General features: G+C 39.2%; 1 protein-coding gene across 1 annotated transcript in view; it reads left to right on the top strand.

Moving 5' to 3' along the window:
* Positions 1–16,571, top strand: part of LOC126412869 (protein polybromo-1) — a 325,260-nt gene that overhangs the window by 89,251 nt on the left and 219,438 nt on the right. Inside the window, 2 exon segments of the mRNA XM_050082745.1 lie at positions 8,550–8,719; positions 8,798–8,910. Coding sequence (XP_049938702.1) covers positions 8,550–8,719; positions 8,798–8,910 — 283 coding nt within the window.

Genomic DNA, 16,571 nt, shown 5'->3' on the forward strand with positions numbered 1-16,571 from the left:
AAGACCTCTTTTACATTTGCGCATTATCTAAAATATAAATTGAATCAACTTTTTATTTACAAATACATTAAGTACACTTCACACACTTGTCACACTTTATTTTCGATTTATGTTCAGTCGCTGCATCACTTTGACTATTCACACTGTTCTTTTTTGTTCACTCACTGCACTACTTTTCCAGTTCCTTCCTTCCTCACTGATAAGAAATTGATGTTCGAACTCACGATGTGTCTTGCTTTATATACACCTAACGGTGGGTAGCCCCACCTGTGGCAAATTCCAAAACATACAAAAAGGCTTTGAGTTGTCCGCAATGTTTAGGAGTGTTCTAGAATCTTCCCAAATGTTCCAGACTATTCCCAACATTCCAAATCACCACGGATCATTGTGTTGTGGTATGTTCTCAAATTCACTCAAATGTTCTGGAATGTTTTAGAAATTTTTGTAGGACAAAACTTCCCAGCCCTTATATCTTCAAAAGGACACCTTTAAGGTAAAAACGGGAACCTTCTTCATGGATGGGAGATAGAGAGCTACCACACCATATAACTCGCTTCATCATATCAGGACTCACTTCAGAGTTTTAGTGGCACATGCATTGTGCACTTACTTGTGTAATATATATTGATCATTATTCCATATAAACTACTGCTTATGGCTGGTATGTAGCTCAGCTGACTCTCCTCCCCTTCTTTTCCACTCACCATTAATTTATCAGGAACTTCTTGAAAGCAATCTTCCTCCTCACATCTGGAATTCTGAGGGAATTTTTCCAAGTTTGAGTAGCCAGTCTGTAATCTCACAATGCTGCCCAAGATAAGGTTCCAGTAGAGGCTGTGTACAATTGTTTTCTCTTAGATGTGTGTTTGTATTGCATGGTACAGCATATGATACAGACACATTCCCATGTGTGGATAGTAGAATCAGATATGTCAGATTTTTTCTTGCTGGAGAGGAACTTGACCAGTGAAATGCAAGATCACAAGTCATAAGCAGAACTTACGATATTCAGTATTTGAGTTTTTTTTTTTTGGTCAAAGCCTGTATTTTGTGGTTTTTATATTATAACGCACATGCTGTTCAAATACAGTGTGTCTCACCTAACTCTGCCACCTCAAATATCTCTGGAACAACAACAGATATTCAAAAATGGTTTTCACCAGCATGAACATACAACAGGGGCTTAGGAAACCAAATACTATGCAAAATTTTAAAACGTAAAAAAATACTATTTTCAACACAAACTTGCGTATTTTCAGTTCGACACCCCCTATTCTTTCGTATGCAATCAATAGCATGAAAAATCACAAAAATCATAATAGGGGGTGTCCATTTAAAAATACGCAAGTTTGTGTTGAAAAAAAGTATTTGTTTACACTTTAAAATTTAGCATAGTATTTGGTTTCCTAAGCCCCTGCCATACGTTCATGCTGGTGAAAACTGTTTTTGAATATCTTTTGTTGTTCCAGATACATTTGAGGTAGCAGAGTTAGGTGAGACATCCGGTATAATGTTTCAAACTAGCAGCATGTTAAAGACTACTTGTAAATGCATTGCTTTGGTACAGTTTATGATAATAAAAGTAAGTGACATATTCTTGGTTAAAGGCTTTACATATCACTGTGATTTGGTACATGCAACTGTTGAGAGCAATGAAACGAAAATCTGTCATATCGAAGGGCATTCTTGAAGAAACTTAGTGTCCACAATCTTCAGGTAAGATAATAAGAGGTATTTCCTCTCGCTGGACACAAAGTAGACTAATATTTTCTCTGAAATGAGGACAAAAGTGAATTAGGAGATGTAAAATAACAAATTAAAATCAATAATAAAACGTAATCAGAATAACATTGAACTTACCGTATGAGTGTCCATCCAGTTCTCCACAAAAAGGTATATATCTCTTTTTCCAGTTCTGGATTCTTTCTGTCCAAATTTTCAACCATTTTGTTTTTGGTTTTTACATGTACTTCATCATTAAAGAACGCGTGAGTGACAGCTGTTATGATAGATACCACAAATGATGACATAAGTTCCTTAAGGCTGCCTTTGAAATCATGGAATCTATTCTTTCGTGATATCGGATCTTACAAGAAGCAGGGATCCAGAAGAGGAGCTTTTATAGCTCTGTTACACTGAAGGCATGAAAACATATTAATTTTTGACTCTTTAGAAAACAGATCCACAATTCTTTAGGAAGTGTGAAAATTACTAACATTGATACTTTCCCAGTTTACATACTGGTATGTCAGGGCTGCTCGTTATACCACATATGTTACATTCAAATACACTTTTTAAAATGAGTTCATAGTGTGATGACAGCATGGGAAATACAACTCCTTGTCCTGTTTATGTAGTGGTAAGGTACATGCCCCTTAAGATGGGGTTGGGTTGGATTGGGTTGTTTGTGGGAAGAGACCAAACAGCGAGGTCATCGGTCTCGTCGGATCTGAGAACGACGGGGAAGGAAATCGGCCGTGCCCTTTCAGGGAACCATACCGGCATTTGTCTGGAGCGATTTAGGGAAATCACGGAAAACCTAAATCAGGATGGCGGGATGCGGGATTGAACCGTCGTCCTCCCAAATGCGAGTCCAGTATGCTACCCACTGCGCCACCTCGCTCAGTCCTTAAGATGGCCAGTGTTCGAGGCAGTTGTATCGCTGCAGAGATTTTGGACATTGTCTGCAATGCGTAAAGAACATTCGCTTGTTCTTTGCCAGAACCATTGTTTAATATTAGAATGTCAGTGAGCTGTTTACTGTCTCCAAATGTAGCACTGATTGGAAGTCTTTCTTCTTTTGGGTCATAGACATTTAATTCTGGTGACTGTTTACTATCCCAAAACATCATTCTTGAAAGCTTTTTTTGTTGTTTCAGACACTTCTCCCCTTTTCTTCTGTCTGAATATTTTTTTGAAGCAGAGCTGTTCAATATTGCGACCAGTTGCATATGCTGCCATCTGAAGTATGTATATAGAGTCTCTTACATCCAGCTGGCGTCTATCCAAGACAGATGCTAATTTTTAAGTAATGAAATATTTGCTACATCATCTTGCAGCATTCTTCAATGAACTACTCTCAGAAGTATGTTGTCAGAACTCACCATCACCAACATCAATTTCATCTTAACGTGAAAAAAGGTTGAGTCATTAGGTGATGAAGTAAGCACAGCAGAAGATCTAGAAGTAGATGTTCTGTACTTTTGTTTCACTTGCCTTTTCTCTTCTTCCAATTTTCTCTGCCTTGCCTCTTCTTCTTTATCAGTAAGTATTTGGTCTATTCCTGCAAGGCAGCCTTTTCGCCCTAGCTGTATCTATCGAAGTAAAAACGTCCCGCCTTGTTCCATCTTGATTGTTTGTAGAGTTCTAGCATGTGAACTCAAATAATTATCTGAAGTATTTATTAACTTCTCTTCACAACGCTTAAAAACATTTTGACACTTTCTTTGCAAATTTCTCCACTCTAAAAGCAACTTCATAAGTTTTTGTGAATGATCCTGAATAGCTCTGCCAGAATTCTCTTTTTCTTACGAAAATAATGTATTTGCAAACCACAAGATTAGCACTTTCACTAACGGTTAATTTTACTTCCCTTATGTTATAGAATAAAACTTACAACATTTGTCTATTTAATGGTAATTTGTATCCAATTACTTGGGATTTTATCTTGCCTGTCAAAACACACGCTCCCTTGTGCTTCATTATTGATGTAACATCTTAGACAGCGAATGGGAAATATGTGTGACACAAATGGTTCCGTCAAACGGGGTAATTTCAGGCACCGGGGCAAATTCGGACATGATGGCTTATGTGCTCTTTACCACTGCATAGAAACAAAGAGTTACTTATTTTAACGTCCATGCACCAGTTATTTTAAGCGCAAGATTGCATTTATTGCTTTCCACAACTTTTATTTTGCGTCAGTTGTTTCCCTAGGTGAATAATTGACGAACAGTTTCAGTGTAAAAAATCCATGCATTATCGTAAAGTGGAAACTTTCTATTGCTGCGCCGATGGGGAAGATATTGTAACTGTAATTGTCGATGTGCTCAGTAGCTAACAGCATTGAGACAATTTCTGTAAAAGTTTGTCGAGTTTCTTGTGCAAGGTTATAAAATAACGACAGTTTTTGTAAAACTGTGTACTGTGTAGGGTGATTTTGGACAATGCCAAGAACGTATAAGAGCAGGAGGCTACAGTACGGTGTAATTATGACACGGTTCTTTTAGATAAAGCTATTCTTGATATTCAGAGGGGTAAATTACCGTACAAAAAAGCATGTGATTTGTATGGTACTTCTATATCAACCCTACAAAATAAAGTGCAGGAAGCACATCCGAAAAAAATGGGAGGACAGCCAGTACCAAATGAAGATGAAGAAGTAGTAGTAGTAGTAGTAGTAGTAGTAGTAGTAGAAGAAGAAGAAGAAGAAATGTTAAAGCAAGGTATCTTGAGTGCTGCACATTGGGGATTTCCCTTTACTAAATTGGATATTAGATATTTAGTTAAAGGCTGCCTTGATAAATCTGGCCGAACAGAGAAGAAATTTCATAATTTGCCAGGAGAAGAATGGGTGCATTTATTCCTCAAACGACAGTCAGAAGATTTTTCCGTTCGCTTAAGCGAAAATATTAAACGAGCTCGTGCAGAGGTGAACAAAGAGACTGTTAAGATGTTTTTCTCCAATATCAAGGCAAAGCTGGAAAATCTCCCACCTAGCAACACGATCAACTATGATGATGAAACCAACATGTCAGATGATCCAGGCAAGCAGCAGATAATTACAAAACGAGGGAGTAAGCATGCTGAAAAAGTGACTCATCAAAATCTAGTGTCTCAATAATGATGGCAGCTAGTGCTGATGAAACTTCCTGGGAGATTAATACTGTGTGCCAGTCCGTCACGCATTTTTAACCTGTCAGGAAGTTTCATATCAGTGCACACTCCGCTGCAGAGTGAAAATCTCATTCTGGATGGTAGTGCTGATGGTAAACTGCTTCCTCCGTATGTTCTTTACAAATCAGAGCATTTGTGGGCACATTGCAAGAAGATGGACCACAAGGAACCCGTTTCAGTAGGAACAAAAGTGGATGGTTTGACCTGCCAGTATTTGAAGACAGGTTCTTTACAATCGCTTTGCCCTTTTTGAAGAGGGAGACAACTTATCCAGTCATGATTGGAGACAACTTATCCAGTCATGTGTCTTTATGTGTTATTGAAGAGAGTGAGCGGAACAATATTTCATTCATTCTCCTTCCCCCCAATAGCACGCACCTCATCCAACTGCTCGATGTAAGCTTCTTCAGGCCAATGAAAGTAGCGTGGCGAGCTGTATTAACTGATTGTAAGAAACACACTTGTGGGACCATTTCCAAGGATGCCTTCCCATCTCTTCTGAGGAAGACACTGACTAAAATTTCAGCGAACTCCAAGGAAGACATAAATGGTGGATTTCGCACCACTTTGGTAGACAGGGCGTACAAACTTTGTGAACTTGTTTATTTAAAAGATGAGATTGAACATCTACGGTCAACGTTCGTGAAGAATGGCTATTCTAGCAAGGATATAGATCGAGCACTTTGCTCTAGGCAGAGAATCAGGAGTAACGACGAACAACAGTCGTCCAAGGGCAAAGTTTTTCTTCCGTTCATTAGTAAGATCACAGACCGCATTGGGAAAGTTTTAGGCAAGTACGGGGTGGAAACTATTTTCAGACCCACCAGAAAAATAAAAGAATTTTTAAGGTCGGCAAAAGATGCACGAGACCCTTTGACTACACCGGGGGTATATAAAATTCCTTGTAGTTGTGGACAGGTTTACATCGGCACCACAAAGAGAAGTGTGAACACCCGTCTTGTTGAACATAAGAGGAATTGCCGCCTGGGTCACACGGATAAATCGGCCGTAACGGAACATGTTTACCAGGAAGGTGATCATGAAATAAAATTCAGCGAGACGAGCGTCATATCAAAAACCTCACATTATTATGCATGCTTGTATAAAGAGGCTATCGAGATTGATAAACATCGTAATAATTTTAACAGGAAAGACGAAGGTGTTAAACTGGATAAAATTTTGGATGTCAGCGTTGCACCGCAAGTGTGACGATTGATTACTTTCAATCGAGAATGTTGGCATTACCAGAGACAATCTCATAGTCGACCCCACGTGATCGACTGTGGCGCCCTCTGTACTGCCTATATAATCAGCGCTTTGTCGAGTTCTCTTCGCAGTTCGCCGCTTTACCTCCGAGGATGTCTCCCGCAGTCGGAGATGAAACGTCAGGAGAGAGTTTTATACTTCGACCACGTCCTATCAGCCCGGAAGTTTTAAGTGAAGAAATAAACAACTGACTCTGCACCATGTGGGCATACTGAAATGCAGAGGTTACTTCAGCGCAACATCTGCGAATATTGAGAAAGATCATGTTCCTCAAGAGAGTTTGCACTCGGATCAGCATAGGTTACAGTGTTTTGATAACAACGAAATTTTATACAGCCATTTTTTAGAGTCATTCAAACCGAACTGGAGGGTAGGCACTCAAAAATATTGAAGTCCAAAAATAAGGGATCACCGTAATGTAGATGCTCAAGGAGAACTTCAAATCAGTAATTTTCACAATCAGCCACAACTTGTCTCTGAAAGTATATGTGCAGGGACGGCTGAAAGGGTTCAGGAAGGGCAGCTTAATGTTATTGGTGAAGGATCACACTGCAGTATGCGTACTGACAATACAAGGTGGAAGCTACTATTGTACTGACAGTAGGATCTGTCCTGATCACGGAACAACATTGGCGAGTGCTGGACACCGTGCAGCAGTTTTTGTGTACTTTCAAATGTGGAGGGAGGAAAGATAGACCAAGTGGCCTGTGGTAAAACACCATTTGACACCAGGATTATTCATCACTGTTCTTGGGTGAATGACGGATACTCCTAGAGGAAGTGGAGAAGATGCTACAAACTGATGTGGGTGCAGTTTAGATGTGACAATAATATAATTTGCATCCAGTGAAGGTATGTCAATTAAAGGCACTAACATGTCGAAAACTTATCAAAAAGTGTCATTTGCAGTACAATTAGTTGTAATTAAATATCAGTTAATGATATATTGGTGTTCAAAGCCTTCATTACACTATAAGTTCAGAGACATAGATTTAAACTGAAACTTCGTACATATAGTGTAGTGGGTAGAGGTGTGGAATTTTACTTGAGAGGTTGCCAGTTTGCATGTTGCTTTCTGCATATATTTTTTAAATTCATTTTCATGTTTTGTAATAGGTTCTGGAATTTTCTTATAAATTTAACAATATTGTGTTATGTAATATTCAATGTTATGTATACAGGGTGTCCCAGGAGGAATGGTCAATACCCTGGGATATGACAGGAGTGATCATTTGAAGAAAAAGAAGTCTAGTAAACAAGGGCTGTAAAATGATTACCTTAAGAGCTATGAGTACTTCATCATCTATACTGTGAAACAAATATCTCCTACTGCAAGCTCTTTGCTTTCCATATTTTGAGAAGTAGTACTATGGACCAAAACAAGACAAAAATGCCTAGTGAACATAGACTGTCCAGTGCATTGCTTAGGAGCTATGAGTACTTCATCTTCATTACTGTGAACAGTTTGAACTTGTCACTGTGTTTCTCAAACCACTCCATCACACTCCTGGCCTTGTGACACCGTGCATTGTCTTTTTGAAAAATGCCACTGCCATCGGGAAACATGATTGTCGTGAATGGGTGTATGACGTCTGCAACCAGTGTAAGAGACTCCTTGACCACACAATGCCTTGCTTGAGTGTCACTACACCCACAGATGCCCATGTGAATGTTCCCAACATGTGAATATTGGGAATATTCATATGGGCATCCATGAGTCCAGTGGAGTGTAATGGAGCCACCGCCAGCTTGTCTGTGTCCCATGTATAGCCGTAGGTTTTAATCTGTGACACTGGTTTTTGAGAGTTATATCAAGCTGCTTTGGCAAATTGATGTTTTTAGTTCTGGACTCGCGTACCATAAATATAAAAAATGTTGCAAAAATCTGATAGGCATGTGGTTTCCTTGTGAGATGAGAACAACTTACTGAGCTACCAGAAAGAAATAAAAACGAAAGAGAGAAAGAAATATGCAAATAAAAAGAAAAGCAAGAAAAAATAGATTGGCGAAAACACTTTTGATTTGGAGGGTTTGGTAGTTGTAACTATTTCCTTGGCATAAAATGTATTGGCTGTTGGGAATTGGATACTAACTTTTGTTTAGGTTTTGTGAGTGCAACTGTCAACAAGGGATTTGCTTGCTGCTGCAAGTATTCTTGTTAATTAGAAGAAACAAAAAGTTGTTAGGGTGGTATATCATTTATGATGATATTCAACAGGTGCCACTTTCCCATGAATTTGGTGTAATTAAACAGCAATTACTGTTAGCTGAAGACTTCGTACTGCCTCTCCAAGCCTCTGAAGCCTCCATGTTCATATTTTATAACATATGTATTGTATTTCCATAATGTATTTTTATATATTTATTATAAATACTTTGATTTTCAGGAGTAAGAGGCTTAGAGGGTCCCAGTCTTTATCTGCCATTACAGCTGCCTTAAGAGATGAGGAGGAAGAATCTGAAGATGAAGGCCTTATAGAAGAAGATACTGCAGAGGACACTGACAATCCTCGTTGGCAGTTGTATGAGACCATAAAGAACAATACAAATAACCAAGGTAAATTGTGGTTTATGATTTTGAAATTGGTATACAAACTTCTTTCTTTTGTTTACTGTTGTTTTTTCTTCGTTGTAGGCCACCTCTTAAGTGAACCATTTTGGAAATTACCATCAAGAAGATATTATCCAGACTACTATAAGGAGATAAAGAATCCTATATCTCTTTCTCAGATTCGAAAAAAGCTTCAGGTAAGGAACCTGGTACAGTGTTTGCCTCTGAGATCATTTATTGCCATTTTGTGTGTTCTTCAGGTACTGGCAGTTGGATCGGAGAGGGGTATTGCTTTTTGTGTCTGCTGATAATCTGGATGACTTTTGAGGGGAAAAAAGTTGTTAGCAGGCAGCATCTCGGAAATGTATTTGTACTGTCCCTCAGATATACAAAGACAACAAGCATTTGGGAGCTCACTTTGGTGTACATTTATTTCCTTAGCATCGGTGCAGCCAAAATGATTTGACCCAAAATCTAAAAACCTCTAGTGGGTCAAGTGGACCACTGAAAAATGCAGTTGTCAACTGACAGTAAGAGTGTAATCGATCACAGGGTACATCCATACCAAAATACGCGAGGGTTGGAACATTAATAGTGGCAACAATTTATTTACAGCTCGTACAAAATATATATGTGTTTCAAAGTTTTACTAACCTTCAAAGTAGTCACCAGCATTTTGCCCCTCCACCAACAGAAGAAACCATTTGTGATTGGTGGGCTAGTAAATAAGAACTGGAATATAAAGAAAATGAAGAAGACTAAATCTGCAAAAGAGGATTGAATGCAAAATGACCAAAACTAGATGATGATGCATTGAAATGGATTTAAGGACACTGACAAAATGGCATTGAAATTAGTATGAAAATGATTCAAATACACACCCGTAAGCTAGTGTTACAGTGGAACTTAACAGACTTTAAGGGCGGAATTTGTTGGTGCTGCAGGTTTATGAAGCATCATGGACTTAGTATGCGAACCAAAACCAAAATATCTCAGAAAATGCCACAAGAGTATGAAGAGAAAATACTATTATTCCATCGCTTTATTATTCAACATCGAGAGAAACCCACGTGTAACCAAGCCAAATAGTGAACATGGACAAAACTCCTCTGATGTTTGGTGTGCCAAGCAACAGAACTGTTGCCATGAAAGATGCTAAAACTGTAATTATAAAAACAAGTGGACATTTATAATGCACTACACTGTTGTCCTTTCATGTTGTGCCGATGGTATTAAACATAATCCAGTGAACATTTTCAAGCCCAAAACATTGCCAGAAACTTCTGAAATGCCACCAGGTGGTGTTGTTAAACTACATGACAAGGGCTGGATGGACTATGCTGGTATGCAATTAGGGATTGAGAGAGAAAGAAAGGTGCTTTATTGAAGAAGAGTTCTCTAGAATAAATTTCTTTTATTTGACACCTGTCGTCACAAACTTGTGACCATAGATGTGAAAAAAGAAGTTTGTTGTAAATTTTTGGGTCACAGTTCCATTCGTGACCGTGTCACAGCTTGTGAATTCTTCTCTTCTTGTGCAGGATCAGTTCAGTGTCGAAAAATTCTGTGAAAGATAAATTCAGACAGGGAAATACATAGCTTGATGTTTTTCTGGGAGGATTTACTTCACAATCGCAACTGCTTGATGTCTTGATAAATAAAATATTTAAAGTGTATGTGATAGAGGACTGGAACAAATGGATGATGGATGAGACCCACCACGAATTCACACTGAAGGGAGCCTTAAAACGACTTGCAATCAAAGAAGTGTGTCAATGAATAAAACAGTCATGGTCTATAGTGAGGGAAGGCATTATTGTTAAATCTTTCAAGAAGTGTGGCATAAGTAATGCTCTTGATGGCAGTGAAGACCATCCTGTATATGTATAGGACAACGAAAATGGCGAAGAAGAAGAAGAAGAAGAAGAAGAAGAAGAAGAAAGATCAGATGACAATTTTCAGGGATTTTAAACTGGCTTTGCAATCAAATAATAAAAAAGGTTAAAAACGTCTTTTTTTTAAAAAAATTGCTTAAAAAATTACGGTGTGTGTCAATTGCTCTCATGATCTTGCCACGTAGAATCAAAACTGAAATATTTAGGAAGAAAAAGGTGTGGGAGATCAGTCCCCAAGGGGTAATCTTATGCGGAATGGGGAAAAAAAAAAGATACAAATCGATGCAGCTGCATGAATGTGACATTCAGTGGTTAAGAGTACCTCCTGTGTTGACATATCCACTCAGACGCAGACCAGCAGTGGAAGCACAGATACATCCTCCTGTAAGTATAATTGCAAAGTAAACATTACTTCCACAATAATCAGTTGCAAGCAGACCCGTCCAACAAAGTACTGAGGGTGCTAAAATGCAAACTACACCACAGCAAAGAGTGGCAGTATCAGCAATTTATTGCTCCTTTCATAATTTTACAGTGTTATAGTTTCAGTCAGCTTAGTACAGGGGGAACACAATTCATAGGGAAATACACATAAATAGACAGATGTGTTTAATGGGAGGACAGGACAATGATTGGCTCTTATCCTGTTGAAGGAACTATCCTGGTTTTTGTTTGGAGTGTTTTTGGTGGAACATGAACAACCTTAGACAGGATGGCAAGACAGGAGGAGCCTCCACCCTCCTGAATCTAAGGCCGGTGCCTTAACAAAAATATTACCTCATTCAGTTACACAAGACATGCAGTTCTCAGACATTTGAACATACTTGCAACAAGTCAGCTTAATAACATAAACAATTACTGTGCATTGCTCATTTAGCATTTTGATGCTTTTCACTGCACACCAACCCCACAAACTTGAAGAGGACTCTAGGGCCACAACAGTGGTACCACACATCTGTTATATCTCCATATGCTCCCTTCTATCTGTCTGAGAAACTGAATCTATATCCCCATATGAGGTGTAGATGCTGAAACATTAATATTTTGCACTAGCAATTACATTTTTTTGTATTAATAACCCCTACTGTGAGTTCTCTGTGTAATCTTTAACTATATAATGTGCAGCATTTGAGAGTTATGCTTTGATTGTCTTTTTAAATAAATGTATTTTAGTTATCTCTTTCACACTCTTGGGGGATTTTTTATTTAGTTTAAATCCTTGGATAAAAATGCTGTTCAGAATTATTTGTGCATTTTGCCTTGATATATCAAACGATGGAAACTCCCTGGTAGAATAACAACAATATAAATAGGATAGATTACCACTCCTAACATTTGAGGAGGCATTGTGCGGCAGAGTGGCACATTTAAAAGTAGACAAAGCTGTTGGAGAAAATCCTCCTCCAGATTTGGAAAAAAAGAGACAAACTTTCATACACGCACAGCTCACACTCATTGTCTCTGGATACAGAGGTGCAACAGGAGTGAGCAGTGATCTCACTCCTGCTTGGGGCGGGTAATGGTGAAACCTATGTGAAAGGAGGCCTGCGACTGCCTCTGCCTCTGGCAGCATCACAGGCTGACTGCTGAAGTTACAGACGTGATGGCACACTCAGCCCTGGATGGAGATCCCAGTACGAAATTTTTGTGGAACTGGATAAAATTTGGTAAATTGTGTATTTTACGCAGATTATGTTACACTGGAAAGGAACTGAGAAGGATGAATAAAAAATTTAAACATTCTTCAGCATTTTCACTCATACAACTTATTTTCAAGATGGTTACTTTCTTTAGTTTTGGGCTTTCGTGAAATCTGCGGTCATAAAGTGTGATCTAATGTCAAAAACACAGGTTTTATATCACTTATGGAAAAACAGATGTCCAGAAGAGAACATTAATAAGGAAAAGAAATATGCATTTGTATTGAAAATGTAAGTAACTTCTGTCTGATGTTCCTTATTTTAGAATAATTGTTTGTGAAAAAATTTTCCCAAAATATGACATACTTCTAAAACAGCTTCTGTCACTCTTTTTCTAAAAGTACAAGCCCCCGAAAAGCAAGACTAGTCAGCCATCATTTTCAGAAGTATTTGAACATTTCTCTATTATTTATGCTGTTTAGGAATGAGGGTTCAAAGTCATTAAGACACCACTACACAGCTTGAGTAAATATGAGTTGAGGTAACTGCTTATTCTACTTGCACTGGCTACAAAAGTTTTCCTTTTATTGCGCCCAGTTATCAACAACAATAATAATAATAATCATGTTGCAGCCCTTTGTTGCATTTGTTTGGAACATACGCCTCTCTGTCTTTGCTTGTCATCGCACCATATTTCCTTCTCCATTTGCCTTTCTCCTTCACACATGCCTTCACTCTTATGATGCATCTGTGTCTTGGTTTTTCCCTAGGTCTTTTGCCTCCTGTTGTCATTTCATTAGCTTGTCTTGGTATCCTGCCAACATGTCCATACCATTTCAATTATGTCTTTTCTATGGTCTCTCGAATCGCTTCTTTATCACTACTTTTCACCATGCCATTCCTTACCCTACCCACTATTCTGCCTCTTCGAAATTTCATCTTGCTAGCCTGTATGCTGCTCACTTGGCTTATCTGCAGTACCCACATTTCTGATGTTACTGGTACATCTTTGCTCCATGCAAGGCTTCTTATCCTCTGCAGGAATCCATCTGCTTGCATTCACCTTTCACTGATCTCCTTATCATGCCTCCAGCTATCTTCCTTTTGATCCCCAAGTACTTGAAACTTTCACCTTGTCCTCTAATACTTACGTTTGATGCTGGTCTCATCTCATCATTTGCTGTCATCTTCACTTCACTGTTCTTTGCATTAAATTTCAATCTATACTGTCCAACCTCTCCCTCCCCACGAAATAATAATCTGAATAAAATCTGCACTGATTTCTGAACATTGCTCTTGGGATAACAGATGCAAGCTGTTTTCAATAAGGATGGTGATTCCATCAGTTTGTGGACTATGTTCTGATGCAAAGGTGCACAAATCTAGAAACAAATTCAGCTTTAACTAAGCCGATGATCCCTGCACAAACATTGAACAGTGGAAGTATGATGTCTGTAACTGTAGCCTATGGGATAAGGGCTTGGCCATAATCTGTGAAATTTTAAAGGTTACAACGGGATTCTGCATGGAAATTGTCCTGGTGTGGTACTGGCTTCGTGACGTGGTATACCTGTCAATTGTTGTGGGCTCTATATTCTCTAGGCTGTAGTAATTGTGGTACAGAGACAGGAGGGGGGAAGGATAGTAGGGTAAGGGATTGCAGAGGGTACTGTAGTGTTGCTGGTGGCATTGAGAAGGACATAGTGAGGAGAGAATGGTGTGTTGCTAGGTGCAGCGTTAGGAGGCTGTGCTGGCAGGGCAAAAAAGAGGAGAGGAGGAGGGAAGCAGAAAGGGCTGTGCAATTGATTGGGGGAAGGATAGAAGACTTGTGTGTGTCTAGAGGTGGAGCAAGTAATGACTTTTTAGCTGCGAGCGGTTGTCTTCTTGTATCTTTTCATGACTGTGATACAAATTTAGAACTCTGGATCAGTATAGTGCTTTTCTAAAGAACTTGAGATAATTGAAAGCCTCAGATGAAATTCTACTACCCACAGTTAGCCATAAATTTTTGTGCTGCTGCTGGAATGGCCTCGTTTGGAAATGTCTCTTTGTTATGCGGACATGTGTCCGGAAACGCTTAATTTCCATGTTAGAGCTCATTTTAGTTTCGTCCACCTACACTCAATGGAGCACGTTATCATGATTTCATACGGGATACTCTACCTGTGCTGCTAGAATGTGTGCCTTTACAAGTACGACACAACATGTGGTTCATGTACGATGGAGCTCCTGCACATTTCAGTCGAAGTGTTTGCACGCTTCGCAACAACAGATTCAGTGACCGATGGATTGGTAGAGGCAGACCAATTCCATGGCCTCCACACTCTCCTGACCTCAACCCTCTTGACTTTCATTTATGGGGGCATTTGAAAGCTCTTGCCTATGCAACCCCGGTACCAAATGTAGAGACTCTTCGTGCTCGTATTGTGGACGGCTGTGATACAATACGCCATTCTCCAGGGCTGCATCAGCACAGCAGGGATTCCATGCGACGGAGGGTGGATGCATGTATCCTCGCTAACGGAGGACATTTTGAACATTTCCTGTAACAAAGTGTTTGAAGTCCCGCTGGTACGTTCTGTTGCTGTATGTTTCCATTCCATGATTAATGTGATTTGGAGAGAAGTAATAAAATGAGCTCTAACATGGAAAGTAAGCGTTTCCGGACACATGTCCACATAACATATTTTCTTTCTTTGTTTGTGAGGAATGTTTCCTGAAAGTTTGGCCGTACCTTTTTGTAACACCCTGTATTCACTTCATACCGTGCTTAGTTTGCCAGTACCCTTGCAAAAGAACACCAAGCAACATGCCAAAATGTCCCGTCACCAGCAGCAACAGTGACACTGAGAGATAGATAACGTATGAATAACAGCAAAACATGGGAGCAGGTTGGTGGGGGGGAGGGGTGGGGGGGGGGGGGTGACATGACAGATGACATATTCTATGCTTGTTTTGACTGATGACCCATCCACAGAAATAATCAGATATGAAGTCTGTTGTAGGAAATAAACTAGTCACTCCTCTCAACCTCCCATGCCATACATCAGAATCTAGGCAGCAAGGAAAAAAAAGGGCAAGATGTAGAAAAAACCTCTACAGAAAATTTACTCTCATACTGAGGTTGAACCTGAATGTGTTGAGGACACACATGGAGAAACTGAGAGTTAAGTTTTAAAAGTACCAGTAAACCTGTTGTGAGGAGGTGCAATATTCTTAAAAAGAATGAACCCATCAGGGAGAGGGCTAAAAGTGGTGTAGCCAACTTAGTGACGTATCTCACCTCTCCCCCAACCAAAAGCTTGCATACAATCACTTCAGTGGTCTATTCCCTTCCCACAGATCACCTTACATGTTTGTACCTGTAACACTCTGAAAATGTTAACAATATATGTTGAACCAACCTGATTGAAGGAATTTTTGATAATACGTCAGTAGAATATTAGGGGCACGTTCCCTCTCCCTTAATAATGTTGCCTGGGTTTCCTTACATGTATCTTGTAGTGTGTTGCTTTATTGTTGACAGCATCCTTGTCAGCAATCATAGGAAGTGTCTCTAAATCATTACACGTGTGCGGAACATAAACAGTCCTTGTAGCGTTCCCAACTTTACCTTTTTCATAGTGATTTGTATCAGCATCATCCAGTGTGCTCTGAGATGCTTGATTTTTGGTAGGTGCATCCCTATCACTATGCTAAACTAAGAAAGTGATAAGCTACAGACTCTTATTCAGTCCTCTTTTTCAGAGCCTAGCACCTTTCTGATTTTCAGTTATTTTGATACTGGAGATGATTATTTACATCACTCTCTTGAGGTTTTGAGCATGGTAGGATATTTCCACACAAATTACTTGTAAATTTGGAATTCGAAGTTTCTGCTTTAATTTTGAGTTCTGTCGCACCAGACAGATCAGCTATTTGGAATTGTTTACTCTGTGTTGGGTTTAATCCCTATTTTCCCCAAATAATATTAGTCAGTGTCACACATATTGATGCTAAGTTTTGGGATATTGGTAAAAAGAAAATTTCCAAGCAAGAATAAGGGCACAGTGTAACAGCCATTCTCAGCTTGTTTTTATGTCAAACTGTAAGCAACAGTTCATATATAAAGGCACAAAATAAATGGTCTATGTGACTGCTATGGTCTTCAACATTTTGAATTAGGGTGGATCACTATTAAACAGACAGACAAGGCATTGAGTGGCAGACAGGAACATTTAAAAGTGCAGTGAAAAGTACACAAAGCTGTCAGACACAATCCTCCTTCTCATTAAGAAAAACACACACACACACACACACACACACACACACAATGTTTATACA

Source organism: Schistocerca serialis, chromosome 7, assembly GCF_023864345.2.
Source record: "Schistocerca serialis cubense isolate TAMUIC-IGC-003099 chromosome 7, iqSchSeri2.2, whole genome shotgun sequence".
NCBI lineage: Eukaryota > Metazoa > Arthropoda > Insecta > Orthoptera > Acrididae > Schistocerca > Schistocerca serialis.